At 34.5% G+C, this 22,632-nt stretch overlaps 3 protein-coding genes across 4 annotated transcripts; all 3 read left to right on the forward strand.

Moving 5' to 3' along the window:
* The first annotated feature begins 2,699 nt into the window (after positions 1-2,699).
* Positions 2,700-4,497, forward strand: LOC136803738 (gastrula zinc finger protein xFG20-1-like). The gene has a single exon (XM_067060459.1). It carries the CDS (start codon positions 2,738-2,740, stop codon positions 4,136-4,138), a length of 1,401 nt encoding a protein of 466 aa, XP_066916560.1. The 5' UTR covers positions 2,700-2,737; the 3' UTR covers positions 4,139-4,497.
* An 850-nt stretch (positions 4,498-5,347) lies between these two features.
* LOC136803739 (uncharacterized) lies at positions 5,348-11,666 on the forward strand. 2 transcript variants are annotated; one of them, XM_067060460.1, is made up of 4 exons: positions 5,348-5,449; positions 7,126-7,252; positions 7,958-8,313; positions 10,169-11,666. In XM_067060460.1, the coding sequence occupies exon 4, from the start codon at positions 10,234-10,236 to the stop codon at positions 11,434-11,436; it is 1,203 nt and encodes a 400-aa protein (XP_066916561.1). In that variant the 5' UTR covers positions 5,348-5,449; positions 7,126-7,252; positions 7,958-8,313; positions 10,169-10,233; the 3' UTR covers positions 11,437-11,666. The 2 variants fall into 2 exon arrangements, 1 of the variants encoding a protein (XP_066916561.1); XR_010846197.1 differs by lacking the exons at positions 5,348-5,449; positions 10,169-11,666 and adding an exon at positions 8,749-9,238 and having other exon boundaries at positions 7,141-7,252.
* Positions 11,667-19,826: 8,160 nt separating this feature from the next.
* LOC136803772 (beta-1 adrenergic receptor-like) lies at positions 19,827-20,741 on the forward strand. The gene has a single exon (XM_067060498.1). It carries the CDS (start codon positions 19,827-19,829, stop codon positions 20,739-20,741), a length of 915 nt encoding a protein of 304 aa, XP_066916599.1.
* The last annotated feature ends 1,891 nt before the right edge of the window (positions 20,742-22,632 follow it).

Here is a 22,632-nt window from a genome sequence, read left to right on the forward strand (position 1 = left end):
ATGGGACTGACTTCTTATGAAAACCATTTTGGGGTTTACCTTTGTCAAGAACCATTGGGATTAGGGTTGACTTTTAATCATCCTTTTCAAACAAATTAATTGTTACAATTGTTTGAAAGTTTTTTATTAAAAACATTGAGGCAAACCATGTGATACTGATGGTCAATTTTTGAAAAGACGAACTCTCTTTTGTTGCCAATTTTGAAGCAATTTATAGAAGTGCCTGAAAATGAAACACTTTTATGCGTCTTCGAAGCTATTCAACTCAAAACTTAGCTATTTTAATGGTATTGATTGAAATAATAAATTTAACTTTACCTTTAATGACCAGTGTGAACTCATTTGAATATTCTAGGTCCAAACCTTGAAGTTTATGGGTGCATTTTATAGCATTAAATTTGTCAGCCTCAAAACCGGCTCGAATGGGAAATCTTTGCATATAACACTTGGCAGGTTCCCTGTACTTTTGAGAACCCCTTTAAATAGTTTTTATTGTTCTACAATATAGAACACCGAGGTTGACATTTTCTGAAAGATGTCATATTTGATCAGTAAACCTCAAATATCACTTTTCATTTCATTGGACTCTCTAATGTTGCTCTACAACCTCTGAAAGTTTTAAACGTGGTAATGAATCTAAAAGGTTATTGGCAAAAGTCTGAAATTTCAATATTTTTAAATAAAAAATAATGCTACACTATTGACCAGGATCTGTCTGAAAAGTTTCGTGCATGGGGGGGGGGTGGAGAATATAGGAATATAGTGTCCAGAATCTACAAATATGTAAATTTCCAAAATTGTTATATACTCTACCCCCCCCCCCCATAGAGGGGTATAGTGCCCAAATAAATTTAAACTCTGATTTAAAGCTATATTTTAGATCCCCATTTAACTTGTACTTTCGGAGGATGGGAATTAGTAAGTAATACGAAACAAGTATGTATTAATACACCTTTTTACGGTTAGCTGCTTCGTATAAAAAGTCACCAAAATATCGAGTAAACAAACCATCTCATTTGCTACAAGCTACACAGCAAAAGCATAAACAAAAAAATGTCCAGATTGAGACCACAGAAAGCACATTTTTCTCATACGTACTCTGCACATTTTTTTGTTTGTGTTTTTGCTTTTAGCCAATAGGATGGTTTTTGACTTTTTGTACGAAACGGCTAACCGGAAAAGGATGTATTGTTTGGCGGAATTATTGGCTAACTTATTTCTTCGAAGACGACTTTTTGTTATTTTGTGTAGCCTGGAGATCCATGCTATGATTTCTTATTCTATATACTGATGGCGAAATATATAGCATGGTATGGGCTGACAGTTTGAATTTCCCATATCCTAATAACGGTTGAAAACACAGCCAATCAAATTCTGTTATTGTTTCACTGGTCACACTTTCTTAAAGAAAGCGCAAGTTCCGAAATTTGGTTTTTATTGTAGTAAGTGAGGACAGCGCTAAATTCGAATTTCCCACTGTAATTTTTTTGAGGCCAAAATTGGACTCACAGCTCTGACCCGTCAAGTATTCATCAGATTAAAAAAAATACGCAGACGGGTTCCTGTCTATATTTTGTGTGGATATCACATTAGCATTGATTCGTTTCATAACCTCTTCAATTATTGGCTAACTTATTTCTTCGTAGACGACTTTTTGTTATTTTGTGTGGATATCACATTAGCATTAGGCTACGTCATATCTTCCTTCGTTTCGAGCGTAAAACTCCTACTCTTCGGGATATGAGCACTGCTCTTGTTTTGAATATTGAAATTCTTCTGATAAATCGCATGCGCACTGAGGTTTTAATGATACAATAGAGAGTTTCGAAACCTAAGCCAGTCATCTGTGTTTTAAACATTCTTTTATTTGAAATCTCTATTGATAAACATCTTTTGTGAAAGTTGTCTATTACATATGTTTAAACCTATTAATAAGCGATTCCCGGTGGGGGCTACTATAGTGGCCGCCTATAGCAGTGCCTATAGACCAAGAATAAGGCCTAAAAGTCCTAAAAGCCTGGAGCTGTCTATTGGGTAGACTAATTAGCAGTGATTCGTTTCATAACCTCTTCAATTATTGGCTAACTTATTTCTTCGTAGACGACTTTTTGTTATCTTGTGTGGATATCACATTAGCATTGATTCGTTTCATAACCTCTTCAAGAATTTCTCCTATTTGAGGCACAGTTTCTTTGTTTTTCGTTTGTAGTGTTTGTAAATCAACACCATACTCAGTGAGTTTTTTTCTTAAGTTTTGCGATATTTGAATGAGCTGTACATTTGATCCCCCAGATCTTTGCATTTTTGTAAAATTTGTCTGTACACAGACCCAGTATGTACGGCTTATTTCAAAATTCATTGCCGTATACTACGAAGCGATAAACGTGAGATACGCTCTGGTACAGAGTATTGTAAAATTTGCTCGTTAGAAACCATGATTGAAATTATAGATAAAGATAAAATTCTTTCTGGTGAAATAAAACTTTTTACACCAGTCTGTACTCAGCAGCTTTGCGAACGAAGCATCGAAGGTTTCGGTTTCGGTTTCCCGATTGGACGGGGTGGTTAATTTGCAGAATGCATATGAACCCGACATCCAAAGCTAAAGGGCGGAGGGGGGAGGGTGTGTAGAAAAAAATTTAAACTCTGATTTAAAGCTGTATTTTAAATCCCCATATTTTATTTCTTATTTCAGAAAAAAAATTAAAAAAATAGAAATACTTCTAACACAAGACACATGGACAGAGAAAAAGGAGAGAATGTCAACAAAAGAATTTACGAATGCATTCGAAATGCAAGAAAGATGCTGGATGTGTCAATCAAAGAAGCTAATAAAAATTTTGAAGAATCAGTTACTGATGCCAGGTCGAAATTTGAGGAGTCGATTACTAGTTCAAAACTCATACTAATCACTTCAGTGGCCATCGCTAAGAAGGCTCTGGACGAGTCCATAAAGGAAGCTGAAATACATTTAGAGGAGTCAGATAAAGATCAACGGTCCTTAGCAGCAGCAGGGACGAAAGGAATATCCAATAAAATTTCTCGTTCTACAGATCCAAAGCATCAAAAAAGTACCAATGTGTTATCACACAAACTTAAGAAGGATTTCAATAAAAAGGTAATCTCTATTCGTTATCCGACAAACAAAAATGTAAATAATCGAGATTTGGAGAATTCTATCCCAATATCTTTCCAACAGACACCGGTAATTGGTTTATCTTCACAGGGAAACAATAGCAATGTTTCAAACCTAAATGTTACCACCCTTGGGCTCTCGGAAAGTATGTCCTTTATTCAAAACAATGGAATTTCTAGTTCTAGTAATAAGACAATAGTAGAATGTGCCACTACTCAAGAAGGTACGAATTTCCAATCTTCGTCGTGTGCTCTTCAGAAGAACAAGAGCGAAGAAGAAGGTTTTTCAGATTTGGTAGAAATTAAAATAGAACTTGAAGAAAGTGGAGATGAAGGTAGCTTCGCTGTTTCAAACACGAATCAAATCGGTGTTCAACCAGAAGATTGTGGACGCGGAGATGCGAAGGATCAAAATATTGACATGACTCTTTCTGATTCAGTATCTGGTTGTTTCGAGGAGCAATTAGAAACTGAAACCAATCAAGATCAATTTGAATGTCATGCATGTGGTATCAAATTTGTCACAAAATATCTTCTGGATAAACATTATTGTCGACCTTATCTTCGTATTAAACCAAAACCTGTAAAAAATTCTGATGCAGAAGGAAACGAGACAGTTATCAACTTGAACTTCAAATGTCCTCTATGTGAAAATGCGACTTTTTCCAGCCTAAAAAAACTAGACCTTCATAAAAAGAGGGCCCACGAAACGATATTTCAGACACAATGGAAATGCGACATTTGTGAAAAGTTTTTATCAAACAAAGGTAGCCTTTCTCGACATCTCAAAATGCACAACGGATTGAGGCCTTACACGTGTGCAGTTTGTGGTAAATCGTTTTCACAAAAGTATCACTATCAATACCATCTTAATACTCACTCTAAACCATTCAAATGCGAAGTTTGTGGAAAATCATTCTCACAAAGACCATCTTTGAATAATCACTTATATCAACATACCTTAAGAGAAGATATTTTGGCGAGAAGAAATTTTGGCGAATGAGCCCTTTCGCCAATTTTAGTGCAATTTGGCTACCGCCATAAACTACGGTATTTTGGCGATTTAAAAAAAATTCTAAATTTGGCGAAAATTAATTTTAGCGAACGACCAATTTTTATTCAATATTAGCTGAAAAAAGAGGGAAAATAGGGTTTTTCTAAATTGAAAGAAAATTAAATTTGGCAAGAATTTACTTTTGCGAATGACATATAAATTTAAATTTGGCGGAAAGAAATTTCTTCTCCTAAGGTAATAATGCAGAAGATGAAAATAAGTGATAGTTATCGCACACTGTTTCGTAATATAGAAAAATATAGAAAACTATGAGAGAGAAAAATATAACTAATATTGTACGAGTAAAAGTGTGATAACTGGTTTATCGTCAACTTGAAAAAATATAAATTTTGATATTTTTAATGACCATTCGAATCATTTTCGAATGTTTTAATGGAAATCTCGAAAGTGCCACGTTTTTTTTCTTAATTTTTGAAAATTTAAAATATGAGACATTTTATAAATTTCAAAATTTGAAATTAGAAAGATCGCCTAAATTTGCAATTATGTAAAAAAAGTTTTTTTCAGATTTTCTTATTTGGGGAGATCCCCTTTTATCACTTTTAGGGAGAATGAGCATTTCTCGCGATTCACCTGTTTTTTTTTTATTTTTTGGACAATGATGTAAAATGGTAATGTTTAAAAACTGATGGAGCCTGATTTTCGAAAAAATAATTTTTAGGGCAAATTTGGGCCAAAAATGCTTAAAAATTGGGTTTTTTGGACTTAGAAATTGCTTCATTAATGTTTTTTCTTATTTTTTACACAAATGCAAATCTTCAAGTTTTTCAAAAGAAAATTTTTTTTAGGCAAATTTAGGCCAAATTTCGGATTTGTGGAAGCTTCTTCATTCAATTTTATCTTTAGTGAGATACCCGGACCTTTCTAGGACCACCTGCTCCAGACCCTAAGGAGTCAAAAAGCCCCCCTTTAAAACGGCACGAGATGGAGTTTTTACAAACTCTTATTTTGGTTGGTCGTTAACCAGTCTTTTTTATTACTTCAAATGACCAAATTATGAAAGTATATAAAAACTCCATCTCATCTGCTTAAAACGCTATTTACCTCGTCATTCCGTTATCTAGAGATGTTGAGGAAAATTAGGAAAATTACGTACCCAGGGTAGTCTTTGTCTCATTCTTTTATTCTGTTCCCTTTAGACAATAATAAAAGAACAAAAAATATACAGAAAGAGAAATATAAAAGATAACCAAAGTGCAACCAATATGAACCGAGAAAGCACACTTGAAGAAGCAATTTGTAATACCAGAAATTTGTTGGACGTTTCAATTAACCTCAGCAAGAAAAGTTTGAACAATCTCTTTCAGATGCTACAAACAATTCGAAGAAGCGATAACACAATCAAAACATATTTTATAATAATAATAATAATAATGTATACAAGTTCAAGGCACACGAGGGCCTCTGAGAACCGGATCTTGATTACAATTGTCTTGTCTCGAATCTTTTCGGATGTTTTTTCCAAGCTTCGTTGAGTCTTTCTTTAAAGATTTTGACAGTCTTTGCCTCTACAACGTATCTTGGTAATCTATTCCAGTTTGGTATACTCCTGTAAAAGAACGAGTTGGTTTGTGCGCCTCGGAATCCATCTTTACCAAAATTTGGTATCAGCTCATCTTTGTGTCTCCTGTTCGGACGTGTTCGAGTCGATAATTTACTTGGAAGAGTATTTTTATCGTAGTAGTGGAGATGTTTGTATACTTGGACCATATCACAAAAGAGTCTCCTGAATTCAAGCGTGGGGAGGTCAAGTATGCGCAAGCGTTCTTCATAGGACATATCTTTGCAGATAGGCACGAGTTTTGTGGCGCGTCTTTGTACACCCTCGATCAAATTAACATATTTTCGAAGTTTAGGTGACCATACCGACTGAGCATACTCCAAGTGCGGACGGACAAACGAAGTATATAGTACTAGGAAGATGGATGGATTCAGATGTTCAAAGCTCCTGTTAATCACTCCTAGTATTGAATTTGCCTTCTTTACCTGCTTTGCAATATGCTCCTCGAATGTAAGTTCTGAGTCGATCACAATCCCAAGATCTTTCTCTTCAAAAACATGTTCAAGCTGATTTCCATCCAAACAATATGGATAGGCATGTTTGATGTCAGAGAATTTGCCAATAGTTAGTACGTGACATTTGTCGGGATGGAAATTTAATGACCATTCTTTCGACCACTTAACTAGCGCGTCTATATCCTGTTGGATGGAAATAGAGTCTTCGATAGTGTTGACCTCTTGGAAGATTTTGGTGTCATCAGCAAAAAGGAGTATAAATGATGATATCACTCTTTCAGGAAGATCGTTGATGTAAAGAACGAACAATAACGGTCCAAGGACACTACCCTGTGGGATACCACTAACCACGTGATCCGTTGTCGAAAATGATTTATTTACTTTTTTAGAAACATCAATCACAATTGCAAGGAGATCACTTGAAGATGTCATTTCACAGTTATCTTTAAATCCATCATTGACTCACACCAATGTCAATTCAAAGATAGTTTTAAAGGAAGACTCAGATGAACGGGAATTGAAAATTCCTAGACAAGAACGCTCTTGTTCTGAGCACGTCCAAAACAGCTCATCTACGGGTGAGAATTCGATTAATCACAACAACCTCAGCACCACTATAAAACAAGAGTTTGCAGATGATATTGATATCTCAACCACTAGTGATCACATTCCTTTTAGTCAACAACAATAAATCAATTTGTACTCGATTACTCGATTACGGTCCAAGCTTGTCTGTGATTGCTGATCTCTAGGTTCCACTGAAGGAGTTAGTAGTTCATTTGCTGGACAGTGTTGACTAAGGGGCGAGTTTTCTTCACTGTATAATGGCATTGAAATGTCTGCCAAATCTTGTTTTTGGGATGTCTCATCATTACGTGGGGTATACTTAACATTCTCAGCAGGTCGGCGTGCACTCTGTCACCAAATAATATCGGTTTAGAATTCCGTCATAAAATGGTGCATCGCTTGAAAGATTTACGGGAAGCTTACACAGTTGAAGAACTTCAAGCTAATGGCTCAGAAAAGGTATTGTTTAATTTTTAGTTAGGGAATTACATGTTTTTCTTTCATAAGCAAAACGTTTATGAGAATATAAAGGCTCAGTTTTTGGTACCTTAACAATGGCTCTATTGTTTGAGAACAATAGAATGCTAAGCATAATGCGAGCCTGATATAGGGACAGACACTTGCTTATAAAAAAAATGTAAGTGTTTATTCCTGAGAAAATGTTATTCTGTTTACAGCTAAGGGTAACATTTTATAAGCAGTTCACTATAATATTTGTAAACACGGCCAGTCTTACATTTTCATCTTAAAACAACTTTTCTGAAGTGATTACTTACGGATTTGAGGCCAACAAATTGCTTGCACTTGCCGAATTGGACTGGCAGAGTTGTGAAGTCTTTCAGGTTTCTCAGAGGATACTCACTGTATAACAAAGAAGGAAAATTGTCTTTATGGAAGAATACAATCGATTTTGAAAAGGTGGCTCTTTATCCAAACCGAATGATTTTTATTAGTTTTTTTTTCATAAAGGGCGGGTGAATGTGACTAAGCCAAACCTGAAAGACTTCCAGTAGCTTAGACAAGAGGAGCCACAGTACATTTTATTTTTATTTTACGAATGGATAAAAACAGTGTCATGAAAATCTGCACACAAATTTTGCGCCCCACTTGTCTTCGCTTCTGAATTTTTATCCCCAGAACAAGTCAATTTTCTTTCCATTTCAGTTTAATTCAACCAGATTGGAAAGTATTCTATTTTTCAATGGATTGGTTGAACATTTCTGCTAAGAAAATAAAATCGAGATGAAACTACATATTCCAAACAAATACAAGTCATTGTATGAATGGATGTGTTTTACTTCGCCTTCCTTTGAAAATGAACTATTAGATGAAGTTGATTCAAAGATCTTCCCAAGGAGTTCACTTCCCTTAGAGAAGATGAAGAAATACCATGGTCTTGAGATGAAAGGTACCATTCCATTGAAATATATTGCATTGGTGAAGTGCAATTAGAAGAGCATAAATCGTTGGATAGACATTTATCACAGTTACCGAAAACGTTTGGTCGCACTGCCATGAGAGTAAGAATACTTTACCAACTTCAAATATATCTTATACGATTTCATTGTTGTGAGGTGATTTTCTCATTAGAGATGCTTCAGACCCGGTGGAAGCAGTGAGACTGGGGAGACTCCCCATTGTTGCGTAAATGAGATTTTTCCCCTCAAATTCCTAGCGAATTTTATCTCATTTTGAGCCTTCAGCCTGCTCTCTCTTACAGGAGAGGAAGATTGTGATCTTTTAACAATATAGTGAACGCAGGTTCTTTTCCCTCCCTTAGATAGTCTTAGTATACGAGTATTTCCATCAATGGTTTTTACCATACCATTGATTTTGTGGTTTTTGGGATTGTTTTCTCTAGTTTTTAGGTTCAAAACTTTCTTTTGGAAAGGTGGATTTTGGTCTTCAACAACAAAACTGCAATGCTTTTTTCATGTCTCTCTTAACCCTTTCAGATGGCCCAAAAGAAGACTTTTAAGGTCTTTAACAATCAAATTGAAAGTTATTGTAATAAACGGGTTCTGAATATCCAAGAATTTGTTAAAAATATGAGAAAGAATAAAGAAATCGAAATGGAAGATGCACTGTCTAATCAAGATACAGGACATATTATGGAATATAAAAATGGTGTCTTCACTGGTGATGTGCCAAAAGCAAAAGATAGCATTGAGCTGATCAATCACTGTAGCCCATGGTATCTGACCTGGTGATTTAGCCTTCAATTTGTATAATCAGAATGTTTGTACAGCTTTCAGATTTGTATGTCTGTGGCTGAAATCGTACTTTGTGTTATACAGGGAAACAAAAATGGTGTCTTCACAATCAAGTCTTCCAAAGGAGAATGGATCCTATATTTAGCAAACTAATTGAACTTATTTAATCATGAAACAGAAATTTAATTTAGTGGATGGTTAGGAAAAATGGGTTTAGCGCGAGTTTAATTCACGAGATCGAGTTTTCTTCTCTTTCCAGCAAAATTAGAGGGAAAATCGCTCTTGATTTTAAAGATGCTCTTAAAAATAAAGATGTCCTTTTAAATAGGGTACCGTGTCGTGTAGGGATTCTCATGCTTGGTTGAGTTACGTAATTTCGGTCATTATGGGAGCAAACATTCGAATAGGCTCTTCCAGAAAATGGAAAGATATATTGGATATATGGTCCGGAAAATAGTCAAAAAATTCAAAATTTGCCTTGATTGGGGGCAAAACTGCTCTGTTTAGGGGTATTTATGAATGTCCGGTGGTCAAAAGTCTCAATGTCCAATCCGTAGATGCATTCCTTACGCAATTCGTATGTTGGCTACAATAATGGTGGAAATTACGTAACTTTATCAAGCATGAAAATCTCTCTACGCAACGGTACTCTATTTAAATGGACGTCCTTCTTTTCAAGATGCATCCTTAAGATTAAGGACGATTTTCCCACTGATTATTACCAATCTCTTTTCCGTAAACGTTGATTTACTTTAATGGGAGAAATTTCTACTGGGAATAAATTTCGCGGACTTCGCAAAAAGGCCTTTCCAAGGAAATATTTTTGAAGAAAACTTAAAAATTCAAGTAACTACTTTACATATTGTTTACTGGTATCAAAGGAGTGCTAATAGTCCTTTTTTCGATAACCAACATGCATAATTTGGCAGTTAAAAGGGAAAAAACCTTGAAAATATTATCCCTCAATAGTGTCATCCATGAAATTAAGTCCCCGTGAAATGATAAAATTTCGCGGATAAGTTTAACCACGAAGTTTAATCCCCGCGAAAATTTATCCTTTTGAAGTAACAGTCTTTCAACCTTTTCAAGTCCTAGCATCAGAATTCTCGGGATATTCTTTGGATCTTAAACATTCTAAACCTTACTCTCTTTTCTTAACTAGATAAACAACAACAAAAAAAAAACACGTAAACAAAAGACCAATTGTGTTCAAAGAATCAAGCTCAAATGGATATCAATTTATTACCAGATGAGATACTAGAAATAATCATTGCGTTCTCGGAAAAGGAAGATGCAAAAGCTTTATCACGAACATCAAAAAGAATGTATAATCTTACTATTGAACGAATTTGGTCAAAACCAAGATTTTATGGGAGACGAGATCATTCCTTCTTGACAAAAATAACGAAATTTCCGATTAAAGAATTGCATACAAATGAGTTTAATTGTCTTTGGTCTAATATTTGCGATATCGTTTCTGGGCTTGAGTTAATACATATTGATAATAACAACAATAATGCAACCTTTGAAGACGGATTTGACGATATTTGTGAAATCGCAAAACCACCAATTGTTCTGCACACAAATGCTCTTAATATGAAATACAGAGACGACTTTGATTTGTTTTTGAACGAAATTCTCGGCGGTGTTTGTTCGATACGAAAAGTGATAATCAATCACAAGTTTAGTAGCGATGAAAGAAGAAACTGTGCTTGGTCACCTAAACAACTTGAAATGGTCAGTGAAAAAGTTTACATTGAGGAAATTTTGTTGAGTTCTTTATCGATCACTGATTTTGATGAGCTTGTTAAAGTTTTGTGTAAACTTAAAGGAACACGTGTTAACATTTCCAAAACAAGGTTCAATAACCAATATCTTTTAACTGTTGAAGATTTGGATAAACTTGCAACGAATAACATAAAAGTTTTCAAAATTGATTGTGTTGCCCTTGAATATGGTTTGTCGAGTGATGGCCTTACAAAGTTTGCTCCTGTACTTTCAAAATTTCAATCTTTGGAAGATTTTAACATTCGTCATGCTTACTGCAAAGATCCAATACCTATTCAGTTATTTACCGATTTACCGATAATTACGCTTTCTACAGCACAGATTCGTTGGGAAGCTGGTAAGATTGCAGAGATTGTTAAAATATTATCTGAAATCAAAACCCTGACCAATTTAGGCTTGGAGGTAAATAATCATTCAGATTATAAGCTTTCCCTTGCGGATTTTGAACGTTTTAAAATTTTACCAGTAGTAATGTTTTTAGACTTGGAAGCTTTAGATTTGACAAAGGAAAACGTTCCAGAATTTCGTAAAATCATGCTTGAGATGAAAATTGAAGATATTTACTGGTCTTCTACGGGTGAATATTCGAATTTTGATATTTCTCTAAAATCACATGGACCAGATGATTACAAAACCATTTAAATCATTTAAAGATCAGGATACAGTATGCCATGCTGATAAGGACGGTATGCATAAACCTGCCACCCAAATCTTCCGAGTGAATATAGTTGGACAGAAGTTTTTATTTCTTTAATTTTTATTTTATTTTACTGATGATTGTTGTCTGAGCACCATGTAACTCTGAGTTTGAAACATAGATATTGTGTCAACTCTTTATTAAATTTCTTTAAATATAGATAGCATGGACGAAAGCAGCCGGTGAGGCGACTTATTTCTCTCGATGTGTTCTTAGAGTATGTTTCAGTCAGATATTTTGATCTGTTCTGATTAAAGATTTGTAAATTATTCAGAAATGATTATGTTTTCTAACGCGAGACACGGGTATAATCAAGGTTATTGAGCGCGATCTTGTTGCCTAGCAACCCAACTAAGTTTCAAAACACATCTTTTGTGGAAAATAACGAATGTCTTGCAAGTACTCTCTGGTACCTAATAGCTGGGGGGTTTGAAATAAGCGAAGGGTTTGGAAAATATCTCAACACTTGATAAGCGGGGAGGAGGGGGTGGCAATAAGAATGTCGTAGGTGGAAAATTTTCAAAAAGGAGGCTAATATATGGATTGCCATAGCTGCTATAAGTGCCCTTTACGCAAGACCTCTTTTTTCAATTTCCAATGGAAGTTTGAAAGGGACTTTGCTAAAAAATATTTTTGAACAAAACTTAAAAAGTCAAGTAACTACTTTTCATATTATTACTGGTATCAAAGAAGTGCTAATAATGCTTATTTTAACCGATATGCTTAATTTGGCAGTTAAAAGGGAAAAAATCGTTAAAATGTAATTTCTCAATAGTGTCATCCGTGAAATTAAGTCCCCATGAAATGATAAAATTTCGCGGATAAGTTCAACCGCGAAGTTCAATCCCCGCGAAAATTTATCCTTTTAAAGTAACAGTCTTTCAAGGTTTTCAAGTCCTAACATCATAAATCTCGGGATATTCTTTGGATCTTAAAAATTCTAAACCTTTCCCTCATAAACTTGATTTTATATGAAAACAATTTGAAAGGTATTAGAAAGACATCTGGAAAACTTTATTAGCAAAACACTATCCTGAAGCAATTGAAAAGCTATCCAGGGAGATGGTTTATCGATGGTTTAGCTCAGATACCTTTCAGATTACAAAAAAACCATTTCAAAGCAATCGACTCAGATGGCTTTTGGAATATCAAGTTTGGATGCTTTATGGATGTGTTTTGTCTTTGAGATGTTTTTAGAAAAGCCATTCAGACCCCATCTAACTTTGATACTTTGATTCGAACATTCGAAATTAGAATCTCTAAAAAACAAAAACAAAACAAAGTCCAGTTCCAGAGAGAAGTCACAAATGCGAGGAGCTGCTCTTAGAGAAAATAGCGAAAATAGCTGCATAAGAACATTAGTTTGAAAATTATATTTCTTTCAATGAAAAAAGAGAAGACAGCACTTAGTGTCACTAAGAACCACCAACCGCAAACAAAGTGTAAGTTACTCTAAATTTGTTTCTGAAAAGACCTTCGGTTTTACTTTAATTCTATTTCTATTGAACACTGAAGGGAGTCAACACTGAAAACTCAAAAGACGGGACGGTAGCCTGCTTTCAAAAATCCATATTATTATTATTATCGTATTATTTAACTACTGCTGAAAAGATTTGAGAACTCAGACCAACCTAGGCACAGATTTTTAGAATATTTTTTGAAAAATCATCTCATGTTGGAAACTATAGAATACTTCTAGAATTACTAGAACACTTACAATTTATTTTTTGGTTTGCTGTATGATTTGGTGCATCTATATATCTATAGTCTAATATTGCGAAAAAGTATGCACTTTTTATTGAAGTTTTGTCCTGGCTGACTGACTGACTAACCCAAACTTGTTGACTTCAAAGTTTGATGACTGTCTGCCATCTTTAACATGTGTCCAAAAATAAAGCATCATGGGATTAATTTGTATGGCTTTTCGATTGCTTTATAAACTTTGTTATAAAGCAATTTGAAAGATATCCGGGATAGCTTGTGGATACCTTTTTTGAGAAACAAACATAAGGCATCAATACACCATCCAGGATATTTTCCAAAAGCCATCCAATTATTGCTTTGAGATTGCTTTCGGGATTGCTTTGAGATTGCATTCCATTTTTCGTCAGTAACGCTATCTGAAAGCTATCAAAGAAAGCAATCTAAAAGCCATAATTGAATTGCTTTCAAATAATCGCTGGATAGTTTGTGGATGTGGTTTTTACTCCTTCTCTAAATTGTGTTCTGACACTTTTGAAACTGTTTACAGATGGCATCGTTTTTAAGCTATCTCAAAGGTATCTCTGCTCACCAGGGTTCTCTGTTTTCTTAACTAGATAAACAACAAAAGAATTACTTAAACAAAAGACCAATTGTGTTCAAAGAATCAAGCTCAAATGGATATCAATTTATTACCAGATGAGATACTAGAAATAATCATTGCGTTCTCGGAAAAGGAAGATGCAAAAGCTTTATCACGAACATCAAAAAGAATGTATAATCTTACTATTGAACGAATTTGGTCAAAACCAAGATTTTACGGGAGACGAGATCATTCCTTCTTGACAAAAATAACGAAATTTCCGATTAAAGAATTGCATACAAATGAGTTTAATTGTCTTTGGTCTAATATTTGTGATATCATTTCTGGGCTTGACTTATTACATATAGATAATGACGACGATGATGAAACTTTTGAAGACAGATTAGACGATATTTGTGAAATTGCAAAACCACCAATTGTTCTGCACACAAATGCCCTTAATATGAAATACAGAGACGACTTTGATTTGTTTTTGAACGAAATTCTCGGTGGTGCTTGTTCGATACGAAAGTTGATAATCAATCACAAGTTTAGTAGCGATGAAAGAAGAAACTGTGCTTGGTCACCTAAACAACTTGAAATGGTCAGTGAAAAAGTTTTCATTGAGGAAATTTTGTTGAGTTGTTTATCGATCACCGATTTTGATGAGCTTGTTAAAATTTTGTGTAAACTTAAAGGAACACGTGTCAATATTTTGAAACGTTCAATAACCAATATCTTTTAAATGTTGAAGATTTGGATAAACTTGCATCGAATAACATAAAAGTTTTCAAGATTGATTGTGACGCTCTTGAATATGGTTTGTCGAGTGATGGCCTTACAAAGTTTGTTCCCGTACTTTCAAAATTTCAATATTTGGAAGATTTTAACATTCATCATGCTAAGTGCAAAGATCCGATTCCTCTTCAGTTATTTAGTGATTTACCGATAATTACGCTTTCTACAGCACAGATTCGTTGGGAAGCTGGTAAGATTGCTGAGATTGTTAAATTATTATCTGGAATCAAAACCCTGACTGATTTAGACTTGGTGGAAAATAATCATTCAGATTATAAACTTTCCCTTGCGGATTTTGAATTTTTCAAAACTTTACCAGTTGTCATGTTTTTGGACTTGGATGCTTTGGATTTGACAAAGGAAAACGTTCCAGAATTTCGTAAAATCATGCTTGAGATGAAAATTGAAGACATTTTCTGGTGTTCTACGGGTGAATATTCGAATTTTGATATTTCTCTAAAATCACATGGACCAGATGATTACAAAACCATTTAAATCATTTAAAGATCAGGTGCAGTATCTTTATTTAGCTTCGAAATAACATAAATTTGACACCTAAAAATTTTCACACCTTGAACATAACGACATTTCTGACAGTAAGGTGTCACAAAAATTGACAAGTTTCCAGTACAAATTTATTTTTATGTCAAATATATCGTTTAAACCGTAATTTATTGAATATTTGGGATAAAATAAGCATTTTAGACTCAAGGAACCTTTTTCTAAAGCTCTTCATAGAATAAAATAGCTATTTAAAAGAACGAAGAAAATTTTCGGTTTTTGCTCACTTTAGGCATGATGAGTGACGTCATCAAAATAAAATTTGTCAAAAATTACTATATATGACAAGGATGTTGTGTGCCAAATTTCATCCAAAAAACCCACTAGATCAAAAGTTAAGTGGTGGTACAGGAACAGCCCCCCTAGTTTTGGACCGCCCCTAAAAACTTAGTATAAATAGGGTTAAGGACAATTTTCCCACTGATTATAACCAATCTATTTTCCGTTAACGTTGATTTACTTTAATAGGATACATTTTCGCGGGGATTAAATTTCGCCGACTACGCGGATTTAGGTGTCATCTGCGAAATTTAGTTCCAATGGAAATTTGAAAGGGCCTTTCCCAAAAAGTATTTTTGAACAAAACTTTAAAAGTCAAGTAACTACTTTTCATATTTTTTACTGGTATCAAAGAAGTGCTAATAATGCTTATTCCAACCAATGTGCTTAATTTGGCAGTTAAAAGGAGAAAAATCGTGAAAATATTATCTCTCAATAGTGTCATCCGTGAAATTAAGTCCCCGTGAAATGATAAAATTTCGCGGATAAGTTTAACCACAAAGTTTAATCCGGCTGCGAAAATATATCCTTTTAAAGTAACAGTCATTGAAGCTTTTCAAGTCCTAGTGTCATAAATCTCGGGATATTCTTTTGATCTTAATCATTCTAAACCTTATTCTATTTTCGTTACTAGATAAACAACAAAAAAATTACGTAAATAAAAAGACCAATTATGTTCAAAGAATCAAGCTCAAATGGATATCAATTTATTACCAGATGAGATACTAGAAATAATCATTGCGTTCTCGGAAAAGGAAGATGCAAAAGCTTTATCACGAACATCAAAAAGAATGTATAATCTTACTATAGAACGAATTTGGTCAAAACCAAGATTTTATGGGAAACGAAATCATTCCTTCTTGACAAAAATAACGAAATTTCCGATTAAAGAATTGCATACAAATGAGTTTAATTGTCTTTGGTCTAATATTTGTGATATCATTTCTGGGCTTGACTTATTACATATAGATAATGACGACGATGATGAAACTTTTGAAGACAGATTAGACGATATTTGTGAAATTGCAAAACCACCAATTGTTCTGCACACAAATGCCCTTAATATGAAATACAGAGACGACTTTAATTTGTTTTTGAACGAAATTCTCGGCGGTGCTTGTTCGATACGAAAATTGATAATCAATCACAAGTTTAATAGCGACGAAAGAAGAAACTGTGCTTGGTCACCTAAACAACTTGAAATGGTCAGTGAAAAAGTTTTCATTGAGGAAATTTTGTCGAGTTCTTTATCGATCACTGATTTTGATGAGCTTGTTAAAGTTTTGTGTAAACTTAAAGGAACACGTGTCAATATTTCTGAAACGTTCAATAACCAATATATTTTAACTGTTGAAGATTTGGATAAACTTGCATCGAATAACATAAAAGTTTTCAAGATTGATTGTGTTGCCCTTGAATATGGTTTGTCGAGTGATGGCCTTACAAAGTTTGCTCCTGTACTTTCAAAATTTCAATCTTTGGAAGAGTTTAGCATTCGTCATGCTTACTGCCAAGATCCAATACCTATTCAGTTATTTATTGGTTTACCGCTAATTACGCTTTCTACAACACAGATTCGTTGGGAAGCTGGTAAGATTGCTGAGATTGTTAAATTATTATCTGAAATCAAAACCCTGACCCATTTAGACTTAATAAAAAGTAATCATTCAGATTATAAACTTTCCCTTGCGGATTTTGAACTTTTCAAAATTTTACCAGTAGTAATGTTTTTGGAGTTGGAAGCTTTAGATTTGACAAAGAAAAACGTTCCAGAATTTCGTAACATCATGCTTGAGATGAAAATTGAAGATATTTACTGGTCTTCTACGGGTGAATATTCGAATTTTGATATTTCTCTAAAATCACATGGACCAGATGATTACAAAACCATTTAAATCATTTAAAGATCAGGATGCAGTATGCCATGCTGATAAGGGCGGTATGCATAAACCTGCCACCCAAATCTTCCGAGTGAATATAGTTGGACAGAAGTTTTTATTTCTTTAATTTTTTTTTATTTCACAGATGATTGGTTCCTGAGCACCATGAAACTCTGAGTTTGAAACATAGATATTGTGTCAACTTTTTATTATATCTATTTAAATATAGATAGCATGGACGAAAGCAGCCGGAGAGGCGACCTTTTTTTTCCAATGTGTTCTTAGAGTATATTTCAGTCAGAAATTTTGATCTGTTCTGATTAGAGATTCGTAAATCATTCAGAAATGATTATGTGTTCTAACGCGAGACAGGGGTATAATCAAGGTTATCTGACGTGTTCTTGTTGTCTACTAGGTAACCCTAAAAAGAACAACATCCTTTACGGAGAAAGGGTTATAATCATGGAGGTAATAAAGATAGATGGAGAGTCCATACCTTGTGTTCTCTTCTGATTTATCATCGGAAGCAAACAGCTGTTTGGTTGCTTTAGGAATAAGATGATTAATTTTGGGTATACTCGTGGGAATATTTAAGATGAATGAAAGGACATTATATTTTTAACAAGTATATTGAAATATAATAGCCTTGTCATGAAAAATTGAAAAAGACTTCACATAATAAGCACAATACTCCAAACTTCTAGGGGAAGCTGCCCATAAAGCCATCGATAGATTTAAAAAAGAATTACGTGTTACGATTAGGAACCTTGTATCGATCATTTTGTCAGAGTATGAAAACCGCTGCCCACTTAGACGTGGAGATTTTAAGATAAGGAACTTTCAATGATAATGTGATGCAACTCTCAATATTAACAAAATGCCAGCCCAAAAATCTGTCCATATGAAATTAATATACTCTTTTAGTCTTACATCAGTTGAAACTATTTCGAATCGCATTTTAACAAGGATTTTCGGCAAAATTAAGTTTTTCAAAATCAACCAAACAGTCTCTTTCTGTTCTTATAAAGTTATAAATTGATGTTTTTTGCTTCCAATGATGGTACATCAAAGAAAAGCCGCTTTGAATAGATTTATAAAATATTTCAACCCCGGGGGGACTAGGGTTGCGAGCTGACGGGTGGGTGTCGCCCGACTTTCGAAATTTGGACCCTTACCGGGACTAAAAAAGAGAAAACCAAGGAAAATTTTGTGAATTTTGCGACCCTTGGCGGGACTAATTTGACCAATTTTGACCAAATTTCTATCTTTCAGGGGGTAAAAAGTTGAAATTTTCCTATTTTCCGACCCTTAGCGGGACTTTGGAAGTCCAAAAAAGGTACCCTTAAGGGCGGCACATACCGTACCCTCCATTTGCCTATGTACCCCCCCCCCCCGGGATTTCAACGACCATTTAGATCATTACGGAGACGTTTTCTCTCCATCTATATCTTTATTACCTTCCTGGTATAATCAAGAGAACGTTGATGTGATCTTGTTGCCTAGCAACCCTACAAAATTTCAGAACACATTTTTTTCGTGGAAAAAACGAATACCTTTTCTCAAAAATTATTTTGGTGAGAGGTGAGAGCTTATGCTAGGGGTTTCTTAAATTTCTAAAGGTTAAACTTAATTATGTCATATTACATGGAAAACCCGAGGAAAAGCTCGGGAAAACCGATTTTCTTATAAAAAATTCAATGTAATGACATTGGGAAATTGATCTGAGTGTCCCAGACTAGGGGTATCCCAGAATAAAGTCCCGCTCTTTAAAAGTGAGATTTCTCGCGTTCTATCGACTGTTAAACAACAGTTCATAGAACGCAAGAAAATTCACTTCAAATACGGGGACTTTTTTCTGTGACACCCAGTAGAATATTAAAAAATTGATATTCGCTTGAAAAAAATTATGGATTCGGAAGTAATATTTTTAATTACTTGAAAGTGATAGTTTTTAGTCACAATTTCCCCTTCCGTTTTATTCATAACACTTGGTTTTTTATTATAAGTTCGATATTTTCACTTATGGTGGACCATTAGTGTAGAAAACACAGTAAATATAATTAAAAATATATCAATAAGATATTTTGTTCTAAGTGATCTTTTCATAGAAAAGGTGAAAAGGGACTAAAATATTAAAAATGGATAATTTCAGCGCAGAAAAATGAGTTTTTCGTTCACATCATTAACTAAGTTTTGTCGTTTTTTTATAAGAACAAACTATATAATAACATAAGGCCTTGATGGCCAAAATGTTAAGAACAAGTTAAGAACATTTTAAGGCTTTATCGACTCTAACATAAAGGCTTCAAAATTTTGGATGTTCTTATTAAAAGAAACGTGTAATACATTTTACAATTATATTCCGGTCAAAAAAATGAAATATGGAAAAAGTTCCAACGTCATAGTAACGTAATAATAACGTTCTAAAATGTCCACTGTAAATATATAAAAGGCTTCAATTGGTAAATTTCTGGTCGAAATAATATGATAGTCTCCACCAAGATTGTTTCAACAAGCAATTCAACAAACCACGATGGAATACGGAGAATTCATATTCGTATGTATGAGCCCTGCAAATGCTGCAACGGCAATTTTACTCAATTTGTTGGTGATGTTCTACATATGGAAGATGAAATTATTGGCCAAAAACAGATCAATAGTTCTCTTCGTGAATTTGTCATTGGCTGATATTCTGTTAGGCTTGACCATAAGTGCAATTAAAGTGATTGGTACATTCAAGCTACCTCCTGATCATATTCTAAATCTGGTCAAACAATATCTAGCCAGCTCTTTCATACAAATCTCATTGCTGGTATCTATCTCAACTAACATTATTGTTACCTCTGAGCGATTATTGTTGGTTAAGCAACCATTTATTTATCGTCAAATCACCAAAGGTCATCGTGTATTAATCTGCATTGCAATTTGGATTATCACCATTCTAGCAACTGCTGGTTTCTACTTTACCAGTTACACATATGAGCTTCAATTCATCATCATTTCTACCATCATATTCACCAGTCTACCATGGCCAATCATTTGTTTCGTTTGGATCAAAATCATCATGAAACATCGGCTCTCGTCAAAAAATCAAGCTGACAAAAATGACGGACCCGATAATGTTGCTACTGCGTCAAGAAACAAAGAAGAAGAAAAATTCCTGACCCTCTGCTTCCGTACCTTTATCGTTTTTACAATCTGTTGGGTACCATATGCTTCCTTTGGCGTGGCTTTATACTTCAGCTACTCTGTGGAACATGATGCTATTTGGCTTGACATACAATACACTGTCCATTTGATAGCTTTCGTCAACTCAACCATCAATCCAGCTGTCTTCTTATATACCACAGGCTTGAAAAAGAAAATTAAACAGTTCTTCTGTAGCCCGGCTCCTTTGGATTATTCGGAGAATTCGGTTTCTCAACAGACTATCGATACCACTTTGTGAATTTAAATCATCATTTATCAACCAACTGGAAAATTTGGCAAAGATTTCTACCCCGATGGGAAAAAATATCCTACAATTTCAGCCCCACTAAAAAATTGACTTTGTTAACTATCCCAACTGGATTTTTTGACCTGAGAACAGCTCAAGCTGTGAGACAGCATTTACTAGATTTTAAATTTAAACTTCGAAAATAAAATAACTATGGTAAAAAAAATCAAGTATTACAGGCAGGAATGGGAGTAAAACTCTTATAGAAACCGAATAATCTGTAAATTAAATCTCCTATTTTTATTTTTAAATTGTTAAAGATTGATATATCCTGCAGTTTATCTTTGAGGAAAATGCATACCACACTTCCCAACGTAGCAGGAAAATACAGTTTTGTATACGATAAAGTGTGTACCTTAAAGGAAGAAATTTTGGCGGGAATTTAATTTGGCGGGTGGCCGAAAAAGTTTTTTCAGAGGAAATTTAATTTTGCGGATAGCTGAATAAATTAAATTTAGCGGGAATTTAATTTGGCGGATGGAGAAAAAAAAAGATTTTGGCGGGAACTTTGGCCGGATTTTGGCCGCCAAATCCACCAAATTTTCTTTCCGCCAAAATTCCGTCCTTTAAGGTATCTTTTTCTCTACCATTCGGGAAACCAGCCTCAAGGATTCTTTTTGATAAAACTGAGCTGAAACGGTTATCCACTCACTGAGAGTAAAGAGACTGGCTTTATCGTCACATACTTTTGTTAATAATGATAAATTTAATAATGGTCTTGACCAATCAGATATAATTGAATGCTAGGGAAGAATCTCTAATATGATTTAATACCACTTATTTTCTTTATGAGTCTCGCGGCCTTCTCGCTTTTCATTCATATACCAGATTCAAAGAAAAATTTACCGCTATAATTCGAAAAAAAACGCATAAACTAAGAAAAAAAGTTAAATTCATCAATCCGTCATTCTAAAAACAGCGCAAATCTGATGCAGGTACCACTTTTGCTTGCCATCCTTCCGGTTAAAGATTTGTCTGTCCTTGCCTTTCGGCTATATATCTCATTGGTTATGACTCTGTTAAGGTTATTTGTTATTATAAACATTTGTTTAAATTAAAAAAAACTCAAAAAATATGCTACAAACAAATTTGCCCAGGTACCATACGATCCGCCGTTTTTTTACCGAATAACAATACTTGGCGGGTGGTTGTGCCCAAAGAACCTCTTAATTTTAACAATTCCTTAACTAAGATAAGATTACAATCAACGTCAAAATATTATGAGAACCTTGGGTATTTCAATGCCTAAAAGTTTGGGCTGGAATGGCGACTGTACTTTACTTATAATTTCATTGGATATTTCGATTTTGGAGGATTTCCAGCCTATATTCTCTACCCGGCTGACTGGCCGGGTAGCTCAGTCGGTAGAGCATTCGCCTTACAATCTAAGGGTTGTGGGTTCGATCCCCGGTCACCGCCAACTCAGCGGATAAGTAGCTTAGATTGGGTAATCTGATCTAGGCGGTAAGTTACTGTTAACTAAGAGTTGGTGTGGCGCTCCACCTCAGCATTCGATCGCCAAGGTCTAGCGCAAATAGAAAAGGGGATAGACTCCCTCACTCCCGGCTCCGCCGACAGCCACCAGATGAATATACTTACTTACTTATTCTCAGACTTATTTTAACATTTGTGAGCTCTAAATCCCGAGATCTTGGAGTTGAAATTTTGAATTATCCAGAAGTAAGTTTAAGCATTTTTAAGGCCCCCTTTTTTAAAGAATCATTTTTGGCTCTTCTTCTAAATATTTTGACTTTGATTGACTCTGAAATTACAATGAAACCTCTAAAACTTTAAATTGGTTATTAATGAAAAATTTGACCTTTTCAAAAGGTCTAATTACGTA

The sequence above is a fragment of the Clytia hemisphaerica genome, unplaced genomic scaffold, assembly GCF_902728285.1.
Source record: "Clytia hemisphaerica strain Z4C2 unplaced genomic scaffold, Clytia hemisphaerica genome assembly, whole genome shotgun sequence".
Lineage (NCBI taxonomy): Eukaryota > Metazoa > Cnidaria > Hydrozoa > Leptothecata > Clytiidae > Clytia > Clytia hemisphaerica.

Excerpts from the sequence above, each read along its gene's own strand:
- LOC136803772 (XM_067060498.1), top strand. The coding sequence starts at position 19,827 with ATGGAATACGGAGAATTCATATTCGTATGTATGAGCCCTGCAAATGCT.
- LOC136803738 (XM_067060459.1), top strand. The coding sequence starts at position 2,738 with ATGGACAGAGAAAAAGGAGAGAATGTCAACAAAAGAATTTACGAATGC.
- LOC136803739 (XM_067060460.1), top strand. The coding sequence starts at position 10,234 with ATGGATATCAATTTATTACCAGATGAGATACTAGAAATAATCATTGCG.